The sequence below is a fragment of the Lissotriton helveticus genome, chromosome 11 (genome assembly GCF_964261635.1).
Source record: "Lissotriton helveticus chromosome 11, aLisHel1.1, whole genome shotgun sequence".
In the NCBI taxonomy this organism is placed as follows: Eukaryota; Metazoa; Chordata; class Amphibia; order Caudata; family Salamandridae; genus Lissotriton; species Lissotriton helveticus.
Genome location: NC_136072.1, coordinates 122,820,830 through 122,843,359, shown reverse-complemented (window position 1 = coordinate 122,843,359; position 22,530 = coordinate 122,820,830). Strand labels below are relative to the sequence as shown.

Sequence of the window (22,530 nt, the reverse complement as noted above, 5' to 3'; positions counted from 1 at the left end):
AGTAGAGCTACCTCCATGCGAGTGGAATGAGCTCTAGGTACATGAAACATAAGCTTGGCTTCCCAGTTATACCCCTCTTAGAAATAGGATTTGCAAAATGAGGTTCAAAAAGCAACACACAGGGTTTTAGTTTTGAAGATGGACTTTGTTCTAACAATACACTACATACATTAACGCTCTCCTGATAGCAAGTTTACTTAAGGCCTTCTCTGCCACAGTCTCTGTGGGTGGGAAGAAGATGGTTATCTCTACTGTTTGGTGTACATGAAAAGAGAAGACCCCCTTGGGAAGGGTCTGTTCTCAAACCCACTAGCCCAGTGGACCTGAATACAAGATTTTACCACAGTTAGTGCTTGAAGAGGTGATAGAAAGTTGCCTTCCTGGTTTCTAAGGCAAGAACTGCACATCACAACAGTGCAATGGCTCGAAAGGGTACCCCATCAGTCTCGTTAAAACTATATTCAGATTTGATGCTGGTCCTGGAGATGCTTTTGGAGGAATTAGTCTTAAGGCCCTCCATGAAATCACGGACCACAGCTATTTTAAAAAGAGAATCACGCTTTCCATTCTGCCTGTAAGCGGTCACCACAGCAACATTTTATGCTGTTATATGAATTTGTTTAGCACTCAACTCACCCTGGAGAGAATCCTGGCCTATGAATGAATAGAAGTGTATGCCAATCCTGCTTTATAAAAATGCAATACATTGCAGATGATACCTTGAACAGATGCTTTAAGAGTATCTACATTCACTTCACTAGGATTTATTTTTTTTGATAACCAATTTTATTGATTGTATGAGGTAAAAAAAGAAGTAACAGCACCAGTTATGGTTACAGTTTACAAGACAAGGCCAAGACAGAAACTCATCGCGTCTGTATATAAAACTGACAAGCATGAAGATATTGACATTCCAACCCCAGTCCTTGGTTGCGTAGTTAAAAACTTTTAGTCCTCCACCATCCCAACCCATTTGCCCTACATTCGAAGACATTTTTTCGGGCATCCTCTGGAAGCATATAGTGGTCGCTCTTGCGCGGCACACCAGTCCACTCCCCTGCGCTGGCGTGCCAATGTAGGAGAAGCCGGGTTCAGCCAGTGGGCTGCTATGTCTTTTTTGGCCACCATCAGTGCTGTGTTTAAGAAGAGTTTCTCAACCCTGGTACCGTCCAACCCCTCGGTGACGCCCAGGAGCACGTTCATTTGGTTAAGGGGAACCTCCCAGCCCAGGACCTCAGTGAGCTTCCCACTGACTCCCAATATCTCACGATCGCTGGGCAAAGCCATAACATGTGATAAAAGTCCGCTTGAGGGTGAGAGCATCAGGGACAGGAAGCATTGGGAGGAAGCCCAGCGTGGTGGAGACCCAGCGGCATGAGGTAAGCAGTGCGAAGGTACTATATTCGGACTAGCCGCAGCCTTGCTAAGACTGTGATTGTTTTGGGAGCTATAAAGGCGCCCACACAGTCAGCGTCCTCTAGGGAACCAAGCCAACCCTCCCACCTGTCCCGGAGTTGAGATAGTGAGTTGAGGGTGTTGTTTGTGAGGGAGCGATAGATACGGGAGATCCCTCCCTTCCTCAAATTGCCAGTCATCACCTGAGCTTCAGGTGGGCTGTACTCAGGTAAGGAGGTGCCCTCTGAGATGTGGGAGTGAAGTGCGTGACGTAGCTGCAGGTATTGGAAAAACTGGGAATATTGAAGAGAGTATCGGCCTGCAAATGTTGAAAGGAGCACTTGTGGGTTCCACTCTAAACATCCCCAATAAGAAAATTCCAATGAGACCCCTTAATCTGAATCCTGAGAGGTTAGCAACCTCCTGGAGTCTGGTACCACACCACAAGGGAGTATACTGGGTCAGTTTATCCGACCAGTGTATGTGCCGCAAGGAGGCCAGCCAGTCTAGGAGTACACCACAAGTGACCTCAGGGAGAGTTTGAGGAACGGTGTTGCCGTACAGCATCCCTTGAATGTTGGACAGGCCCAGGGTGTGTAGCTCCAGATGATACGCCGGGTCAGACCAGCGACCATTAAACCAGTCATGCACGGTGAGGAGCCGGGTCGCTAAATAATAAAGATACAGGCTCGTCATCCCAAGACTGCCGTCAATGGGAGGGATCCGGCATTGGGCCAGTCTGGGCCTCCGCCCGCCCCATAAAAACCTAGTGAGCAAGCTGTATATCTCCCTAAACCACGGTCTGGAGAAGTAAAGGTGCGTATTCTGGAGCATGTACAGGAACCTGGGCAGAATCATCATTTAAAATAAGGCTATTCTGCCCAGAGGGTTCAGTGGCAGCTTTTGCCATTTGAGGAGGTCGGTGCGGACCCCTTTCACCAACGGGGTGACATTGAGTGACCAGGCGAGGTCGGGGAGAAGGGCTACCCAGAGCCCCAGGTACTTGAAGGATTGCCCCAAAGAGGAATCGACGACTGCCAATCAAAGCACTCCTGTGAGAGGTGGAGGGGAACCAGGAAGGATTTGGCGGAGTTTAACTGAAGGCCAGAGGTGCACTCGAAAAGATCCAAAGCCCTGAGGCATCGGGGTCCCGACCAAGCAGGGTCCGCTAAGAAACCCGTGAGAAACTGGTCAGAGCGGACAAGACAAGCGAAGGGCTCCATCGCCAACGCAAAAAGGAGTGGCGAGAGGGGGCATCCTTGCCTCGTGCCCCTCCTGATAGGAAAGGGGCGGGACAGAGCTCCATTGACTAGAACCGGAGCCCATGGCTGACAGTAAAACGTATTGACCAGGTTGTGGAAGGGGATGCCAAAACCCATTTCCTCCAGGACCGCCTCAAGGTATCTCCAATCCACCGATCGAAAGCCTTCTCGAAGTCTTCAAGAAGAAGAGATAAGTAGGGGGTCAGCTGGTGTCGATTCGCTAAAGCGAGGTGGAGGGGCCTGAGGCAGTGTCTGGTTCACCTGAAGGGCATTCACTAGGAATTTAAGGTAACCAAACTCTAAGACTACAGGTGCCAAAATACAAGGTTGTTTGCATGAGGTGTGGATATCTCAGAAAACCCTGATACGTAGACAGGAGGTTTGATCTCAGAAGCAGCTCTCATTGAGGATGCAGAAACATTTCTAGCAGAATTGAGTACTAAGGTTGCCTCAGCCATGTTGGTGCCACCAGAATGAGTGTTGCGCATACCATCTTATTTTCCTCACAATGTATGGGATCAGAGGTACAGGAGGGGAGGAAAAGCGTAAGCAAGTATCCCTGACCATTTATCCATACTGCATTGCCCATTGACTGTAGGTACTTGCAGGCAAAGTTTTTGAGTTGTACGTAGTGCCAAACAGATTGACTGCCATCTGTGAAAGTACTGTTGAACTACTTGGGCATTCTTCTGGTGTTTGTGGACTTAATGATGTGTCCTGCTTAACAAGTCTGCAAAATCATTGTCCACCCTGCAGATTCCACGCAAGGAGTAAGATGTGTTTCTGAGCGGCCCAATATCAAATCTGTTGGGTTAGTTCTAACCGTCTAGGCGAGTGAGTTTTCGCTTACTTCTGGAAGCAGTACATAACAGTCCTCTGGTCTGTCTTTATCAGGACGGCATTGCCTCAAATAATAGTGTAGAATGCTCTAAGTGCCAATTGGGGTGCTCAGAGGTCAGGATGTGTATATATTCACTGCACATTCATGTGGCTGACATGTGGTCTTCCCTCAAAGGGTGAGGAGTCTGTGATGATTGTCATTTGCGGTTAAGGGTACAAAAACGGTCTGTCCAGCAAAACATTTGTTGGACCATGCACTTAGGTCTGCGCTCTATCAAAACTATATCTTACCAATGACTACAGCTTGAAGCCATTGTCTCAGTAGGCACTCTTGAAGTGCGCCTATGTGCAGTCTTGGATGCAGCACTATTGCTATGCTTGAAGCCATAATCCTCAACAGTCTGACTACTTTTCTCACCATAAGAGGACATAATATCTGAAAAAGAGGTAGTAGACTTTAAATGCCATTACCCTCTTTTCGCCTGGGTAGGCTTTCTGGTGATGGAGATTAACACAGCCCCTAGTAAGGGTCTACAAGCTGTGGCATGAGATGAGATTTCTTGGCACTGACTGTGAACTTAAACTGTGTACCAAAAAACAAAAAAGGCTGGTTCAGCTTAGAACAAAGGATTTAGAAGGAATGCCGTGAGAATGATCGCCTGAATAACAAAAGGTCTGAGAAAACTTTGGCAAGGAGAAATGTTTTGACCCACTTTAAGTACCTGCCTCTGAAAACACCAGACCTATTTCTGAGGCTGAAAATGATCCATCTTCCTTCAGAAGACGTCAAAAAATTGAACGAAATTGAAGGGAACGGCTCATACATAATTTGATGTTAGTGACTTTAAAAGTCAGTGATTCAGGAATTTCAGTAAAAGGGATCAAAAGTCATATTAAACTGTATACTAATTGACAATAAAATCATTAATCTTAAAATGTGATGTACAATTGAACAAAAAGAAAGCTGTTTTAGATCCTTAAAGAAAGTTTCTTGTTTTAATTTCAACTACACTGCAACTGGGAAATTGTTCTCTGCTTTAAACATGGTACCCAGTTGTTCACAACCTTAAAACCTCTTCTCTTTTATGAGGATGAGGTATTACATTGCAAATTGGGGTTCCGTTAAATTACCAAATGCTTGATAAACCAAGCATTTTCAGGTTTCGCAGGGTAAGTTGATGTAAGTGGTTATAATGCATATTTTCCTTGGGTCCATAATGGAAATATCTCTATACTTAAAAGTATGACAATAAGTGCCTTACAAATCATCAAGTCTAAGATAATAATAAAAAATAGAGGAAATAGACATACAGGCAGCTTTAAAATAGCTTTGAAAGTGCAAATCCAGAATGCGTACATATATATTCAATGCACAATGTAAAGACAATTTTAAGTAAAATCAGGACACTGATAAAACCTCTACCAGCATAGGTTTACATGACATACTTACTGATATAAAACTGGTTTGCTCTGCAAAACATGTGGATGGACATGCTGTTCAAACAGACTATACATCAGGATAGGTAAGGAGGTGAAACAAATGTTGTATAACGTCAGGTACACACTATCATACAGGGTCTGTAAAAGAAACAAAATATTGTCAGTCTTCTCAAAGATGAAATTATCAGTTTTGTTTAAAAAAATAAAGTGCACACTTGCTCACAAAAAAATTGGTAATGTTATTGTTTGAACTGGTCATACTTTAAATACATTAAATTACTCTTGAAAATACCAAAGAGAAGCATTAGCTGCTGAATCTATTTTAAGATCATGCAATGATGTAGGCTGTATTCTTAGGATAACTTTATATTATTTAAAGTGAAATAACATGGTATCCCACATGAACTATGTGGATATAAATGTTATCAATGATTTATACAAATGTATAGTTAATGAGTAAGCAGGGGACTTCAGGGTTCATGCAGGTACTGAAGATGGTCATGGCACTGTCTGCTTACTCTGAGTCAACTGCAGTGATCAAAGATAAATGTGGAAGATGAGTGCTCAAGCACATGGAACCAGATTAGAGTATTTGTGGGATGGACTGAATGACTATATTGCTACTGGGTATCTTTCATCATGATGTTTAATGGCTCTAATATGTCCCTGTATTCTTATTTTCAGGCTTTGAACACAGCTGCCTATGTAGATTTTTCCACCTGCACAGCCAATCACATAAAAAAACAAATGATGTGTTGAAGTTTATGAAGACGCCAATAATGTATTCAACGGTAGCGTTGTACCTGAATTTAGTGGTTCTATTGAGCCGCACGTGGCAGATGGAACATACTCCGCACGTATATAAGCCATTTGGTTTAATCGGAATCCAGGTTCTGGTGCCAGTTTCATTCCGGGTGTTTTTAACATAGCTAGAACACAGGGTTTTGCAGAGCATAAATCCCTTCAGGAAGTGTTTTAGAGTCGAGTATGTGCCAGTTTTTCCTAAGCACAACGGAAATTTGACTGATGTAAGCATTGCATTGTGCAATAAAATCACCTCTTGCTTCATTTTGGCCCCCTTGTTACTGCGTCCTTGATTGAGGGTTTGCTTACTGTACAGTTTTCTTCTCTTTCCTCTGCCTGTTTCAAGACTTTGGCATCATAACCTCGGTGTTTGAAATCCCGCTCAATACTCTGCAGCCTTTTGCTAAAAATAAGTTCTTGACTACCATTACACCTTGCCTTTACCAGTTCGCCATATGGTATGGCCTCTAAGGTGTACTTCGATTGGGCAATGGTGGCATGAAGCACACCAATGGACGCAGTAGGTTTCTTAAAGACATCACTACGAATGGCATTTTTGCATATTTACAGACATAGATCTAAAAAGGCAATCTCCTGTTTACGGTATCTGAGAGTAAGTTTTACATTAAATCTATTCCCATTCAGGAAAGCTTGATAAGCCAAGATATCACTTACATTTCCATTCCAAATGCTCAGAAAGTCACCTATGAAGTGTCCACGAAAAATGATGTTATTCGCCTAATCATGTGATTTGGGACCCAAGGGACGTTCCGTCTCAAACAAGCCCATGAAAAGGTTTGCATATGACGCAGCAAACCTGGAGCTCATGGCTGCCCCTTACTTTTGGAGGAACCACACCCTTTTGTGAAGAAAAACATTTTAGTTAAGATGTTCTTGGATATTTCCAGCAGCATCAGGGTATGTTCCAGGTGGCAGGCATTACATTTATACAGGTGAAACCTGAGCCTCTAGGCCGTCCTCCATCTGTATACATGTGTACAAGCTTTCAACGTCCACAGTGACAAACATGAGGTCATCACAAGCACACTGAAAATCCTCCAATTTGCTCACTGTGTCCTTGCTATCTCTTAGATATGAAAGCAAGTTCTTAACAGATGGATGCAAAAAACCATCCAAATATTCAGCCACGTGTTTAGTGGGTGAACTGTTGCTGGAGATAATGGGCGTCCTTGGAGGAAAGGGGCCAGTGTTATGATTTTTAGTCAGTATGTATATACATGGATGCCTGGAAAAGTGCACCCATCGGGATCTGTGTTCATGATCTGTTAATAAACATGATTCATGCCCATCTGTGAGTCTAGCTTTGATGTATTAAATATCTGTGATGGGATTACCCTTAAGTCTTTCATAGCATGAAGTGCCTTGCAGCTGCCTGTTGGTCTCACCCAGATAGTCAATTCTATTCATGTAAACAATGTTCCCCCCTTCATCAGCTTCGCGTATGACTATGCTTTGATGATCTTTCAATTCTTTCAAGACCACTCTATCCTTTTTCCTCATATTGAAACTATGTCTACACTTACTACCAATATAATGTAGTTCCTCTATCTTATACAGATCTAGATACCTATATTAAAATGAATAAAACAGTTATTAAAAAACGAAATTCATTCAATGCAAAATATATCAGTTACTTAATACAATGTACAAAATCGGATAGCAGCATATAACAACTGGCCCTAGGATTATTCCAAACTCATTTTACGGGCCCGAATTATCCACATCCAATGAAGAAATTTCGACATGGCTATAACAACTGGCTGAGAGGTATCAGTTCTTAAAATCCTAGCGGCCTCACTAGCAGTTTTGAAGCCTAACTGAACACAAATCGGTTTTAGCCACGATCGTCTGGGTGCGTTATATTCTGGACAGGCAAACAACACATGCCCAATGTTTTCCCTTTGATCAGGACAGAAAGGGCACCCCGAAATTTGGTTCCCATGCCATTTTACAGTTAAGGCATTTAGTGGTAGTGTCCCCACCCTCAATTGATGGTACTTCTTCCGGTCCCCTGGGCTGGTAATCCAATCCCAATATGGTTCTAGGGCCGGTGCATGCTTGAGTTCTAAGAAATCAGTAGTAAAGGATGGTTGAATGCGACCTCCAAAGCTCTTAGCCTCAACCATGTTCCAATACAGATCACGAAGTATTTTCTTAGGTGGGAAAACATTCCTCACAGGGTCATCCCATAGTGGAGATAGACCCATAGCCATATAAATTGTTTTCACCTCTCTCATCCATAACATTTTATGAGCTTTATCCGAGGCTCTAACCTCGAGGAAACCCGGGGCATACTGGGAGAGTTCCGAGGTTACCCATAATCTCCTCCAGTAGGCAACCGATCTATATTTGGCCATATCCTCGAAGCTGTGAGTTCCCAGGTCATAGTGGAGAGGTATCAAGGGAGTGGATATTGGTAAACCAGTGATGTTGCGATTTTTTTTTATTTTGGGCAACCGTCAGCTTTGTAAGGTTACTGGGCCCCCAGAGTTCAGCCCCATAGAGGACCGCTGCTCCAACCTTTGCATTGTAGATCTTTAAGACCGGAGTGATAGGTCTAGTGCGTGAGGAATAAAATTCCTTGGTGAGTGCTCCTGTCAATTGTGCATGCCTCGTAACCAGCTGGTTGGTGTGCTGTTTCAAATCTAGCTTGTATGACAGGGTAATGCCCAAATAATTAAAGACTTGGGTCTGTTCCAATTGAACCCCGTCCATGGTCACCTTCCCTCTGACATGTTTCTGTTTGTGCAGAACCATGAATTTTGTTTTGGTCGTGTTAATAACAAGACCATGGTCTGCACAAAACGCTTCAAAGACTCCAATGGCCTTCTGAAGTCCCTGTTGGGTCTTTGATATTAGTAAGGTATCATCCGCAAACATCAACAGGGGGATCAGTTTTCCCGCCAACTTAGGTGCGTCGGTCGGTTATTGTTCAAAATACCTGATCACCCTGTTGATGTATAACGAGAAGAGGGTTGGGGCTAGCACACATCCTTGGCGTATTCCCCTTGCAATGGGGAATTTATCAGTTACGCTACCCTGCTGATTCCATCGAACTTGTGCAAAATTATTCTCGTGCAATCTGATTAATAAAGACAAAATTTCATTTGGGATGCCCTGTTCTTGTAGAGCTTTCCACAGCTTAGCATGAGGTACCAAGTCGAATGCTGATTTTAGATCAACAAAGGCTGCAAAAAGCATACCCCCCAAGTAGCACTACACGCCAATATAATAAAACAAATCTAAAAACTTGATCAATGGTACTAGTGTGACTGCAAAATCCTGCCTGTAGAGGTGACAGAATGTCCTGTTCATCTATCCAGCCGTGGATACGCTGCAGTACAAGCCTCACCAATACTTTTTGTATGCATGCGATAAGGCTGATAGGCCTATAGTTGCCTGGGTCCGAGCATGCCCCCTTTTTAAAGATTGGGATAATCTCGGCTCCCTTCCAAGTCTCCGGAATAGGCGAACCCTTCGCAATACCATTTGCTAGCAACTGAATGTAGGAAGCCCAAAGATCCTTGTCATGCATAAACAAATCTGCAGGAACAGAATCCAAACCTGGGGCCCTCGCTTTTGGGATGTTGTTTAAGATTTTTAGAACATCAGCTTTAGTGAAGGATAGGTAACTAGCACTCGTAGTTGTATTCAAAAATGCCTCGCACCCATCTTCATCTCCATCCTCAGAAGCGAACTGGGACGCATAATGGGAGACCCATGCGTCTGGTGACACATGGTTCGTGGGTTCTCCTCTTTTGACCCCCTTCCCCATTTAACGATGTTCCAGAAGGAGGACATAGATCTTTCTTTACTGGCTTTTAAGAGATCCCTCCAATAGCCATCATCCCATTCCCCTTTAGCCCTGGTTTGTGTTTTTTTATACATGACCCGGGCATCCTTTATCTTAACTATATATTTTGTCTTTACTGCATCAGACAAGGCCCTGTAGGCAACCCTGCAGGATTTATCGTACCATTGATCCTCCTTCCTTGCTGGCCTACACTGACTTTTAGTAACTTTTTTGACAAAGAAGAATTTCAATTTATTAAAAAACACATCATGGATCCTACTAACATTAGATACCGGAGTCTCCATAGTGGAGTTACTCCTTAATTCTATGATAGCCTGGGTTGTTAATTTCCTCATCGCTATTACACTTTCTTCGTTAGTTACACAGTTGGACCATCTAATACGTCTATTGTCATTTGAGAGGGCTATTTGAACGTTATCCCTCAATTCATCACTTTTCAGTAGATCGAACAACTTAAATGACAAAATTAGTGGGTCATGATCACTTTCGGCCCTTGGCTCTATCCGCATATCATTGACGCTAGACCAATTCTCCTTATTAGTGAGGATATAGTCAATACGACTATGTGATATGCCATTGTTAAAAGTAAGGGCACCCTGTTTATCAGAACCCGTTCTTCCATTAGTGGCCCATAGCCCATGCTCCACACATAAAACTTTTAGTTGCAATGAGGCCTCTGTCCACTTTTTAATAGGTGTTAGAGATAGTTGAGGGATTTCCCAGATATAGTCCTCTTCTACCGTAAGATCTATATCATGGTTATCTAGGGGTTCGAAACAACAATTAAAATCACCGCCAACAATAACATTGGCATTCAAACAATATTGCTTTAAAAGAGAATCTAATTGGTCAACTACCTCAGTGGATTTACCACCTGGTAGCCCCCTTGAATAAATATTAAGAATGTAAAGATCCTTACAGTGAGGTCGCTGGAGTTTAACTAGCAGAACATCGGGGCTATTAATAGCCAATTGGAGAACAGAGTACCCACTATTCTGTTTAACCCTTGTCACCAAGCCCTCCTTTGGCCTTCCCCTTAAACTCGGTGTAGCCGGGATATAAAAATGTAAATATCCTTGTATTGGTTCTGGGGCTACCTGCGAAGTTTCCTGGAGAAGGATTATGTCCTTTGTACCCAGGAAAGCTAGCCAGTCCAACGATGTCATTTTACTTTTTAGACCTGCAACATTCCATGACACCAAGGTAAATTGAACAGGGACATTAGCGTTAGGAAGTTCCGTGCTAGTGGATTGATTAACCCCTATGATCTTGAAATGGAATACTTTCGCTAGTGCTTTTCTCAGTTACCACCAAGTTTGAAGATGTTTTTTCATTTATGCTGTGATTAGTAATGCAAACAGGTCGGCCAGTGGGGTCATAGACTTCCTCTAGAACCACCAAGGTGTCTTGTCTGCTCATCACTTTTGTCTGGGGCGTGTGAATATCAACTATCACGGCATTTATCTGAGCCGTAGGGTCTCCCACTTGGTAATCTCCAGGTGGGATGGGGCTAGCAATGTTACATCCCCTACCAAGTCAATCGCAATCATTTAACCCCGATAGAACCTCATATCTATTTCCCAAAGCCATTCCCCATTCATTAGCTGGTGCCTTTGTTCCTCTATTATTTCTCACAGTGTCCCACACTGGTCCCGGAGTCTTAGGGAATGTTACATTTTGTTGTTCACCATAAAAGAATTTGAGAGTAAGGGGAACAACAGTCCCAGATCTTCTTTGTGGCGGTAAGATATTAGATAGGGCATTGGGTAAAACAGCCGGGTGAGAAAAAGTCACTGTTACACAGTCTCCTGTAAACCTTTTTGGTCGATTCCCAATCCAAGCGACCCTTTTCACTGTCTTAATTGCACCCGCTAGCTGTTGCTTTCCTCCTGGCGCCATCTGCATATTTCCTGTTAGCCAATGCAGTGCTTTACTGGACAGTGATACTGGAGATTCCGATTGACCATTCGCTAATGGTGGTACATTGGCCAACACCAATACCACTGGAGAGGCTTCTTCTATGAATTGAAGGGAATCTATTTCTTGACATGTTACAGGCGGTATATTTATTATTACTGAGCCACCATCTATAGCTACGGGGTGATTGTTAGTACTTGTTGGGGCCTGAACCGGGCAAGTAGGTAGCGTCAAGGCGCTCCCCTTCTGTATTGTACTCCCAACATTGTCGTCTTTTGTTTGAACCACTTTAATCACCAATGTAGCTAATTTGTCAACCTCATCCACAACCTTGCTCTGAATTCCGCTCATTCTTTTTAGCTCCGCATTGAGTTTGTCAATTTTGGCAACCAGAGGCCTAATGATAGATTTACTTTTAGAGTCTATCATGTCAGCTATCCTGCAGAACAACTCATCGTCCCTGTTGCATTTGTCACTATCATCCCCATGCTCCATAGTTCTGACCTTAGTTTTCCCAGGGGGTGTTGCCCTTTTTTTACTCGTTCCTGATCGTAGGCCTGACCGTCTTTGCCGAGTTTTTCTGCGTGTTTTCGCAGGTCGAATTTCCTGTTCAGAAGAGGAAGAGAGATCTTGATCTGAATTTTGGACACATGTCTCATGGTCAGAGTCAATATTGTTTTCTGGGTCAATTAGAACTAGAGCTTCTAAATCAACTGCCGGAAGACTATTTTGATCATGATTATGACTTGGATGTGTAGTAATGTCTATCAAGTCAATAGAAGTATCCAACAATGGGATTTCTATCTGTGAGGATGGTTGGATTGGGCTCAGGGGTTGCAGATTGGGAGACTGGCTTAATCCTAATGACTGTCTCCTTTGACTGTTTATTTTCGTAACCACCTGAACCAAGTAGTTATCTAGTGTATTTGAAACGATTGGAGCCAGTTTTTTTGGCATGTTGTACACTAGATGAATATCTTAACTTGGGAAAAATATATCGAGTAACAAATGCAAACAGGACAAAAGATGAGGGAGGAAGATGCTCAGCTTAGCGTCCCATTAACAGTAAAGTAATAAATAGATTCCTTACTTGAAATGCAAGGGGTTTGGCCCAGTCCAGTCGCGGACTGTCTCGGACTGTCTAAGACTGTCCGCCCTTTGTCAGGGCGTCCCGCTCGTGTCCCGCGGTAGCCCGCTGGTTATGTGTGCCTGCTGTCGCTCTTTTGCCGTGTCAATCGCGCGCCGCCGCTAGGCCTGCCGGGTAATGTAGTCCCCGGGGCGGCGGCGCGGAGCTTGGTAACTGTGTGACTCCTGGCGGTGGCGGCGTAAGAAACTGGGCTTTCTCCTGACTCCTGGCGGTGCTTCTCCTTCACTGGTAAGCCTCCCCCGCTCTGCCGGGTAGCCCGCTGTTTATGTGCGTCTGCGGTCGCTCTTTTGCCGTGTCAATCGCGCGCCGCCGCTAGGCCTGCCGGGTAATGTAGTCCCCGGGGCGGCGGCGCGGAGCTTGGTAACTGTGTGACTCATGGCGGTGGCGGCGTAAGAAACTGGGCTTTCTCCTGACTCCTGGCGGTGGCGGCGCTTCTCCTTCACTGGAGTCAGTCAATTTAGTCTTGAATATGAACAACAAATTCCACTATTTCTTATGAAACATTAAGCACCCAGGAGGCCTTGATCATATAAAACTATTGTAGATTGACAACGGTTCTCATACAAGTCTTATGTTCTGTTGGGTTTTCCCATCCTCTTTTCACCTGAGGTTCATTATCTTCGTTTTTAACATTAACCAGGAATTATTTTACCCATGTACGAGGTCATTTCCTTTGAGATCAGAATTATCCTGGTTGTTTTGTTACATGGAACCTTTGTATTAATAGATGTATTGGACCATAGGTTGTTACTGGCCTAGTTTACCTGGTTTCGTCAGTACCAACAATAAACCTTTATTTTTTCATATGCAACCTTGACTATGAAATTTTGAATGCTGTAATTCAGTTGCATGCAGAAGTGTGAAACCACTGAATTTACCGTCCTGGACTACCTGTTCTTGGGCTGATGGCTAGACGAATCAGTGGGCTGTGCAAAGACTTATGAGTAGATTATCCTGTTCTTTATCTCGTGGTCACGGTTGAAATACTAGACCACGCTTTTCCTCTCATGAGTTTTACCAGATTTGGTGCTTTTTGTGCAGTGGTTTTTCTATTCTCACGACTCAAACATGCCCTCCTCATCAGGATTTGGGTCGTGATTTACATGTCTAACCTGGTTGCTTGTACTCTCACATTACGGACGGCCGTCTTAAGCGCAGTCAGGTAGTGATAATATACATGTCAGAACTGGCCTGGGTCCATGGTATCAGGTTGGATTGTTAAAATGTATGAGGAAATAGTTTGGTGCTTTGCCTGTACATCCGAAAGAAACACTAGAGTAACGACGGTTAACTTACAAGAGTAAGAATTCTAGTTGATCTCCATTATAGAGGTTTACGTTTTTGTTTTGCCACGCCAAGATGGACACATTGTTTTTGCCTCTTTCTCTCCGATTGCTAAATTCACTACAGGGGAATCAAATATCTGGACAATATTTATAACTCCACGGAAATAGAAGTGGGTTTTTCGACCTGGTTCCCAACTTGGGACGTGAGGTGTGAGTTACCATACTCCTATACTCACGGGTAAGAATTAGGAACTTTAAGATTAGTGACGCTGTAGGGTGTTTTATGTTTATGAAGCAGTTCATTTGAGCTTTATACTTTCATGCTACGTTAATGACCATTATGGTTCAGTTTTTTAACTATGGATTTACTGGATTAACAGGGCTGTGTGCTACCTTAGGTGTCATAAGTCTTTAGTGTATGGCCCTACCAGTGATTTGTCATATATGGACTTTTGTTACTCAAGAGCAGGTTTTATCTTCTATTCGTCGCCGTTTCAAGAAGGTGCCCATTCTTATGCATACACCAAATGGTTTAGTATGTACACTCTCCATGACCCGTGATTTGAGTTTATTCCTTTGGTCATAATACTTTCATGCCACTTTGATCATTGTGGCTTGGGGTTTCTGCCACGCTTTTGCTGGAATAGCTGGGTTGTGTGCCACCTTAGAAGTAATGAGTGCCACTGTATGGCCTTACCACATATTTGCCATATATGCCATTTTGTCACCTGTGAGCGGGGCTTGTCCTCTGTCACATTTTAAAGATGGCGCATATATATATATATATATATATATATATATATATATATATACACACACATAATGGCTAGTACGTACACTCCACGTGACCCCCATCACAAGATGGCGCTTAGTCACCCCCTCTTGCTCTAAGTCATGATACAGCACTTTCTTTTTCAGACGGATGGCATGCCGTATTCACAAACAAGTTGTACATAAATAGGTGCCCCCCCCCCCCCCATCATGAACGCACGTAGTTGTTGCGCAGGGGAGTGGGGTTAGTATTTTTTTCTGTCTATCTAGGAGTTTCACATGATCATGCTCTAGGTCCTGTACAAGCTGGCTCCATGCCTTACCACACCTCATGGGCGTTTCTGCCCATTGTGTCCTTATTTCTCAACATTACTGACCATTAAAGTGATATTGGTACTGACTTGGCTTGGCAGGCATTTTTTTTAAGCAGGGCAAGCAGCTATTGTATGTTATTGTGTCCAGGTAGAGCCAGATTTTAAGGTAAATCTCTTGTGTGCATTTTAGGTATTTATTTGGTTCCAGCCTTTTTAAGATGAAATGTGTTACTTACCTGTAACTGCAGTTATCCAGTATCTTTCATAGATTCACATGCAGGAATCATTCCCCGTCGTCGGGATGGGAGTCCCCGGTACATAAATAAAGTAATGTCTCATTAGACATATAGAGTAATAGGCCAAGGGCCTCACAATAGTAACATATCCATGTCCTTTTGTAAAAAGGACCAAACTTTGAGGTAGAGCCAACCAGCTATCACCACCCTCTGGAACCTTCCTGGAAGGAGCTCTAGTCCCTCAGATTTTCGTAAGCACAGTGCTAAGTAGATGTATCACTGAGAGAACTAGGTGAGCCCTTACAGGGGAGTTGGGTGGTTACAGGTAAGTAACGGATTTCTTATCCAGTATTAGGGTATCTTTCATAGATTCACATGCCTGACTCAGAGTAGGAAGCAATAATAAGCACATTTCGGATGGTACAGCATGCACAAATTCACCAGATAATAATATATCAATGTGAAACATAGAAAGTACCTAATTGCAATCAAAGAGAATAGTAAGGAACACAATAGAGAAAAGTGCATATCGAAGAAAGGATGGTGGGATGAAGAGAAAGGCTCACCTCTAATGAAATAGATGACAGAGCACTGCCTGTCCCACTGCAGCATCCTTCATAAGTTCTGTATCCAGGCAGTAATGCTTGGTAAATGTATGCGGCGTCTTCCATTTTGCCGCTCTGCAGATGTCTGTGATGGGCACACCTGCAATGAGTGCCATGGCGGTAGAGATCGCCCTAGTGGAACGGGCTTGAAACTTGGAACGCAGGGATTGACCCGCTTGTTGGTGACAGAAAGTAATGGCTGCAGAGATCCACTGAGAGATGCTTTGTCTAGTAAGTGGAAGACCTTTTGTAGGTCGACTGTAAGCCACAAAAAGTTGATTGGATTTGCGGAACGTCTTTGTCCTGTCAACGTAGAATTTAAAGCAGCGTTTAAGATCCAGAGAATGTAGAGTTCTTGGTGCCGCCGTTTGAGGGTTTTGAAAAAAGGATCGTAAGACTATAGGCTCACTGAGGTGAAAGTCTGACGGGACCTTAGGCACAAATTTAGGATTTGTTCATAGTAGAACCCTGTTGTGGTTGAACAGAAGGAAAGGGTCTTGGATTGAAAATGCATAAAGCTCACTTACTCGCCTTGCCGAGGTAAGGTCTAGAAGGAGAGCCGTTTTCCAGGAAAGATATTTAAGATCAGCTCCTTGTATCAGCTAAAAAGGGTGTTTCATAAGCTGAGCAAGAACTGTGTTGAGTTGCCATGTGGTAGGTAAAGACTTTACAGGAGGGAATATCCTGAATAGGCCTTTAAGAAATTGTTTAATCAACTTATTAGACCAAAGAGAAGGGCCTGCAGAGGATCTTCTGAAACTGGTTATTGCTGCCAGGTGAACTTTAATGGAGGCGTGAGCAAGACTTGAAGTCGCCAGATGTAGAAGGTAAGGCAGTATTTGTTTTGGAGAAGATGAAAGAGGGTGTTTCTTCTTTGACTTGTACCAGATGCAGAACCTCTTCCATTTGAAGGAATATGTCTTGTTAGTACTGTAGGCTCGAGCCCGAGCCAGAACTGCTCTGCAGTCCGGAGGAATGCCTGGGCCATGGAATTCTCTGAACTCAGGAGCCAAGCCGATAATTTGAGAGATGCTGGATCCGGATGTTGGACTTGTTGCTGGTTCATTGTGAGGAGAAAGGGAAACGGTTTCAACGGGATCGGCGGTTTCACGGAGGGAAGATGGAACTCCGTGAACCAGTGCTGGCGAGGCCACGCTGGAGCTATGAGGATTAGCGTGCAGGGTTCTGCCTTCAACTTCCTGAGGACCCTGGGAATCAGGGGAATCGGTGGAAAGGCGTATGCAAAGACGTTGAACCATGCAATCGAAAATGCACTCCCCAGAGTCCCTCGTTGGGGATGGCAGCTTGCAAAGCTTTGGCATTCTGTTTGGTAACAAATAGGTCCAAAGGAGGAGTGCCCCATTGGGAGAATAGGACGTCAAGAGTCCGCTGGTTCAATTCCCATTCGTGACATGTTATTTGTTGCCTGCTTAGTGAATGTTGTCCGTTACGTTGTCTGTTCCTGGATCGTACTCCACTCGAAGAGAAATGTTGTGGTGAAGTAGCCAGTTCCAGATCTTTTGAGATTCGTGAGAGAGTGGCAGTGAACGAGTACCTCCTGCTTGTTCAGGTAGTGCATTGTCGTAGTATTGTCCGTCCTGACAAGCACTAGAGAACCTTTGATCCTGGGAAGGAATGCCAGGAGAGCCAGATAAACAGCCCGCAGCTTGAGGAGGTTTATGTGCAGCTTCCTTTCGGAAGGAGACCACTTTCGGCTGATTCGGAGTTCTTGGAGGAAAGCTCCCAAACCCTCCAGGGACGCATCTGTTGTGATGATCTGAGGAGAAGCTTGGAACAAGAAAGGCGGGCCTTGAGAAAGATTCCATGGATGGGTCCACCACTGTAGAGCAGTGGCCATCTGAGGGGTCACCTGAATGACATTGTCGAAGTTTCCTTCGGATTGAATCCACTGAGCTGACAGCGGTTCCTGGAGAGGGCGCATGTGGAGGCGACAGTGAGGAATCAGCAGACTGCAGGAAGACATCATTAATAATAATAATAGGGGGTCTTGTAAAGCGCTTGGTGACGCACAACGGCGTGTCCCCGCGCTATGATGCGAGCGCTAGCAGGAGAAGGTACTAAGGTGGGAACCCACTACCGGGCATATAGAAATGTTTTTAGCTTGGCTCTGAAAATGGGCTCTGAGGGTTCCAGGCGCAACGCCACAGGAAGTTTGTTCCAGCTAGATGCAGCCAGATACCTGAAGGATCTGCCGCCCATCCTTGCTTTGGACACCTTAGGAATGGACAGGCGCCCCGAGCCAGAGGATCTGAGGGAACGAGAGGGCTCGTATCATTCTGAGAAGGGATTTGAAAATGCACACAGAGAGACTTCTTGGATTTTATGTGATTCGCCAAGTAAAGAAGTCTGTTCTGTCGCTCTTGTGACGGAAAAGCTTTCTTCTGGGTCGTGTCGAGAGTAGAACCCAGGAAGGTTATTTGCTGAGAAGGCTGGAGGACGGACTTGTCCTGAATGAGAGCGAGTCCCAAGCGATTGAAAAGCTGCAGACAGGCGTCGGAAGACCTGGCCGCGCCTTCTAGAGAGGGTGCCTTGATGAGCCAGTCATCCAGATATGATGGTGTTGTCTGAGATATGCAGCCACTGGAGAAAGGCATTTCGTAAAAATGCATGGCGCTGATTTGAGTCTAAACGGTAGGACACGGAATTGGTAATGTCTGCCCGCCACTGCGAACCTTAGAAGCGTTTTGTGATTCCGGTGGATAGGGATGTGAAAATAGGCATCTTGGTGATCCAAAGACACCATGTAGTAGTTTGCGTTGAGAAGTTGCAGAACTTCTTGGATGGTAACCATTCGAAACGACTGCTTCTTTAAGAATTTGTTGAGACTTCTCAAGTTAAGATTGGTCTCCATTTCTTCTCCTTTTTGTGCACCAGGAAAAAACAGGAGTAAAACCCCTTCCCCCGTTGACGAAGAGGAACCCTTTCTATAGCTCCCTTCTGGAGCATAAGTGAAAGCTCCAGGAGTAGAAGGCGTACATTTTTGTGAAGCATAGGTCGTGGAGGAGTTTGGGGAGGAATTTGGATGAACTCTAGCGAATGCCCAAATTGAACCAGTTGAAGAACCCAACGGTCTGTTATTTGTTTACAATTGTATAGGAAATGGGAAATTCTTCCTCCCACTCTGGAAGGTGGAGAGTAAGTGGAGACCGGCGGTAGTGAAAGGTCATTGTCGCCGAGCAGTGTCTTTCTGTCAGCCACCTTTTCCTCGAAAGGAAGACTTAGTGTAAGAGGATTGCTGTTGCTGACACTGCTGGTATTGAGGCCGATACTGCCAATTGGAAGAATAGGAAGATCGGTAGTGTTAATAGTCTCCTCTAGTAGAAGACTGTCCGCTTCCTCTTGAGCCATGAAAAGGAGGGTTTTTTAATTGAAGGGTACCAAAAGCTCTGGCCGTGTCGGTATTCTTTTTTATGCCCTGAAGAGCTTCATCGATATGTGTGCCGAAAAGAAGCTGAACGTCTTAGAGCACATCCAGAATTTTGTTTGTACTTCCAGCCGGAATGGCGTCGCCTTCAGCCAACCTTGGCGCCGTAGTACAGCAGCGCCAGCCAGTTGGCGAAATCCAGTAGAGGCGATATCCATCGCACAATCGATGATTTTGGACGCTGAACGTTCGCCCTCCAGCAAGATTTTCTTTGCTTCTTCTCTCAAATCGTCCGCAAGGCCCCGAGATATGGAGCAATGTCCACCCACATTTGCCTGTTATAGCGTCCTAACAGCAGCTTGTGTGATGATGGAGTCCGGTTTGGGATGTCCAGTCAGGCAGGCTGGAGCGGTGTCCGGGGCCCTGTATTTTTTTGTCCAGCCGAGGTAACACAGGGGGAACCGAAGAAGGGTTGTGCATTATTTTTACACCCTGATCCCATATATAGTCTATAATAGGTATAGATCCGACAGATTTTTTAAAAGGTTCCTTAAAGTCATAAAGGAAGCAATCCTGTTGGTGCGAAGGCATAGGGATCTGGAAACGCTGAGCAGCCCTTTCCAAGACGTTATGAAAACCCCCTATATCTTTAGGAGGCGAATAAGCTTGAGTAGGCACCGGAGATGCTGGACAGGGGATCACATAATCATCCCACTCATCAGGAGTCAATAGGGAATCATGGAGTTCCTCTTCCTCATGTGGATCCTCCTCATCATCATCCGTGGAAGGTGGAGGCGGTGATGTGGAAGGCCCAGGCTGTAAAATTAGAGGTGGAGGTTGTGGCCTTGGCGGTGGAGAGAAAACTGGAGGAGGAGACGTAGCAGAAGTTGGAAATCTCTGCTTATAGTCAGTAAATAGAAACTGGAGATCGGAAACCAAAGACGCAGGTAGACAAACCATGGGAGGTTGAGGTGGATGGCTTGCTTCAGGATAATCTGCCTGATCCTCTGGTTCTTGGTCGTCATAGTCCGAGCTGTCTTGGTACTTGACGTGAAGTTCAGACTGGCTGGTCGCAGTTCTGAACATACTGCCATCGTCAGAATCTTCTTCCTCTTCCAAGAGGTGAGTTGGAGGTAATGGTTGGACCCTACTAGGAGAAGTCAGGGCCGGTGTCAGCGTGCGTTTTGTGATCTTGAGGTGGACATACGCACTTTGTATATTGGATTCTGTTGTTGTCGATGTGCCTGCCGACGGTGTAGTCGTCGTCTGTGAAGCGCCGACGGGCACCATTGCAGGTAACTTCGACAAAGCTCCCGTCGACGGAGCCGTCGTTGCGGTCGATGGAGTCCTAGTCAGCGGTGTCATCGTTATCGTCGACGGAGCCCTCGTTGACGACAGGGTAGACGTCGACTAGATTACACTCAAAGCTGTAGACTGAGATTTTCTCGTCGTCGAAGCCACCATCGACGAGGCAGTCGTCGACAAGGTGGAACAAGGCTTCTTTAAGGTGTGTAGAACCTCCTGAGGAGAAACCTTTGCTGGTAAAGCCTTAGGATGTGCCTCTGAAGAATTATTGTGCGTCTTTTTTTAAGGGGGCTGTGACAAAGGTCCTGGAGAAGCAACTCTGGGCCTTTTTTTGAGAGGACTGTGAAGGAGGAGCTCTCACTCTCCTAAGAAGACAAGGCTTGGTCTTTTTCCTTAAGCCTCTGCAGCCAAATTAGGAGGCGTCCCTCCCGGTCTTTAAGGGTCTTAGAAGAAAAGGTACGCCATACCTTACAGTCCTTTGAGGAGTGATCCGGGTAAAGACAGTAGAGACAGTCCTCCACATCCATCCACATGAAGTCTCTTTTTACCACAGGAAACACAGGGCCTAAAAAGGCCTTTTTTTTTTAGAAGTGTCTGCCATGAAGAACTTGAGAGCTTCACACAAGATGGAATTTTGAAGAAGAAATCACTGGAAAACCAAAAATAAGGAAAGCTAAGCAGAGCTCAGTGGAGACTCCCTTAGCACAAAGTGCGGTAGAAAATCTGAGGGACTAGAGCTCCTTCCAGGAAGCTTCCAGAGGGTGGTGATAGCGGATTGGCTCTACTCCAAAGTTATGTCCTTTTTTTTTTTACAAAAGGACATGGATATGTTACTAATGTGAGGCCCATGGCCTATTACTCTATATGTCTAATGAGACATTACTTTATTTATGAACCAGGGACTCCCATCCCGACGACGGGGAATGATTCAGGCATGGGAATCTGTGAAGGATACCCTAATACTGGATAATGAAAAATTCCCCAGATGTTACTGACCAAAGGACCTTGGAAAAACATTCTCTGGAATTGTTAGAAATGTTTTGTTTACAACGATTTATCTTGCTATAAAATTTTTACTACAGCAAAACCATTCACCAAGGTAGTTTTATTATCCTCTCTCACTGCCTTCAGCTGTGGTCCTATTAGCACTGATATTCTTTTCTTTAAAAAATGTTCAAATCTTAAATCCTAGTTTACCATGTGTTACAGGACCACTAAATGAGTAAAATGAACGAGTGCTCACTGCCGTACACTTTGCCACTTGGGGATGGAGGACCATTAACGCTCTGTAATCTGAGACCTGTTCCCATGAGTACAATTGGAAAGGTTGTGACTGGATCACTGATTATTCTTTAGGAAAACACATGAAATAAGGTATATAACTATTGTTTGATGTGGATGACCAACTTAGAAGTAGTAAGGGGCTATTTTTCCTACCATATTCTACACTATATTAACTCATGGAGTGTTCCCCCTGGTAATATTGTTCGATCCACTTTACTAATGTGGAAGGGTAACTTGCAAAAACTTACATACATTGGTTTCTTATGGTCATTGTCCTCACTGACAGAATATGTAAAATATTAATGTAATAATCGCACCGGCGCTGTTCAGGAATTACGGTGGATGAGACATATACTAATTACCAAGTAATGCACACTGAATATAGAAAAATGAGCATGAACTAATGTGTCATGTGTTGATTATTTCCATTGCATGGTCGACTAATCACATCCAGTCATGATGAGATATTGATAAAATCAGTTATTCTTTTTATTTATAGGTGTGTTGTGTCAAATATTGTGCAATGTCTTTTTATGTCTACTTTGTGCATTCATTTTAAATCGGTACATATGCGTTTTGTAGACCTGAAGAAGTCCTTTTGGATGAAACGCTAAGGCAAAAACAGAGAAGAAAATACATGTTTTAAATGAAAAAATCATGAATAAATAATCTATTTTATCAAGCAAAAGATTTTGGGAGTCAGT

General features: G+C 44.3%; 1 protein-coding gene across 1 annotated transcript in view; it reads right to left on the bottom strand.

The window, feature by feature from the left end:
• The window catches only part of ATP11B (ATPase phospholipid transporting 11B (putative)), a 602,728-nt gene that overhangs the window by 179,365 nt on the left and 400,833 nt on the right, over positions 1 to 22,530 (bottom strand). Inside the window, exon 24 of the mRNA XM_078665453.1 lies at positions 4,948 to 5,075. Within this exon, the coding sequence (XP_078521579.1) occupies positions 4,948 to 5,075 (128 nt within the window). The remainder of the gene's footprint in view (positions 1 to 4,947; positions 5,076 to 22,530) is intronic.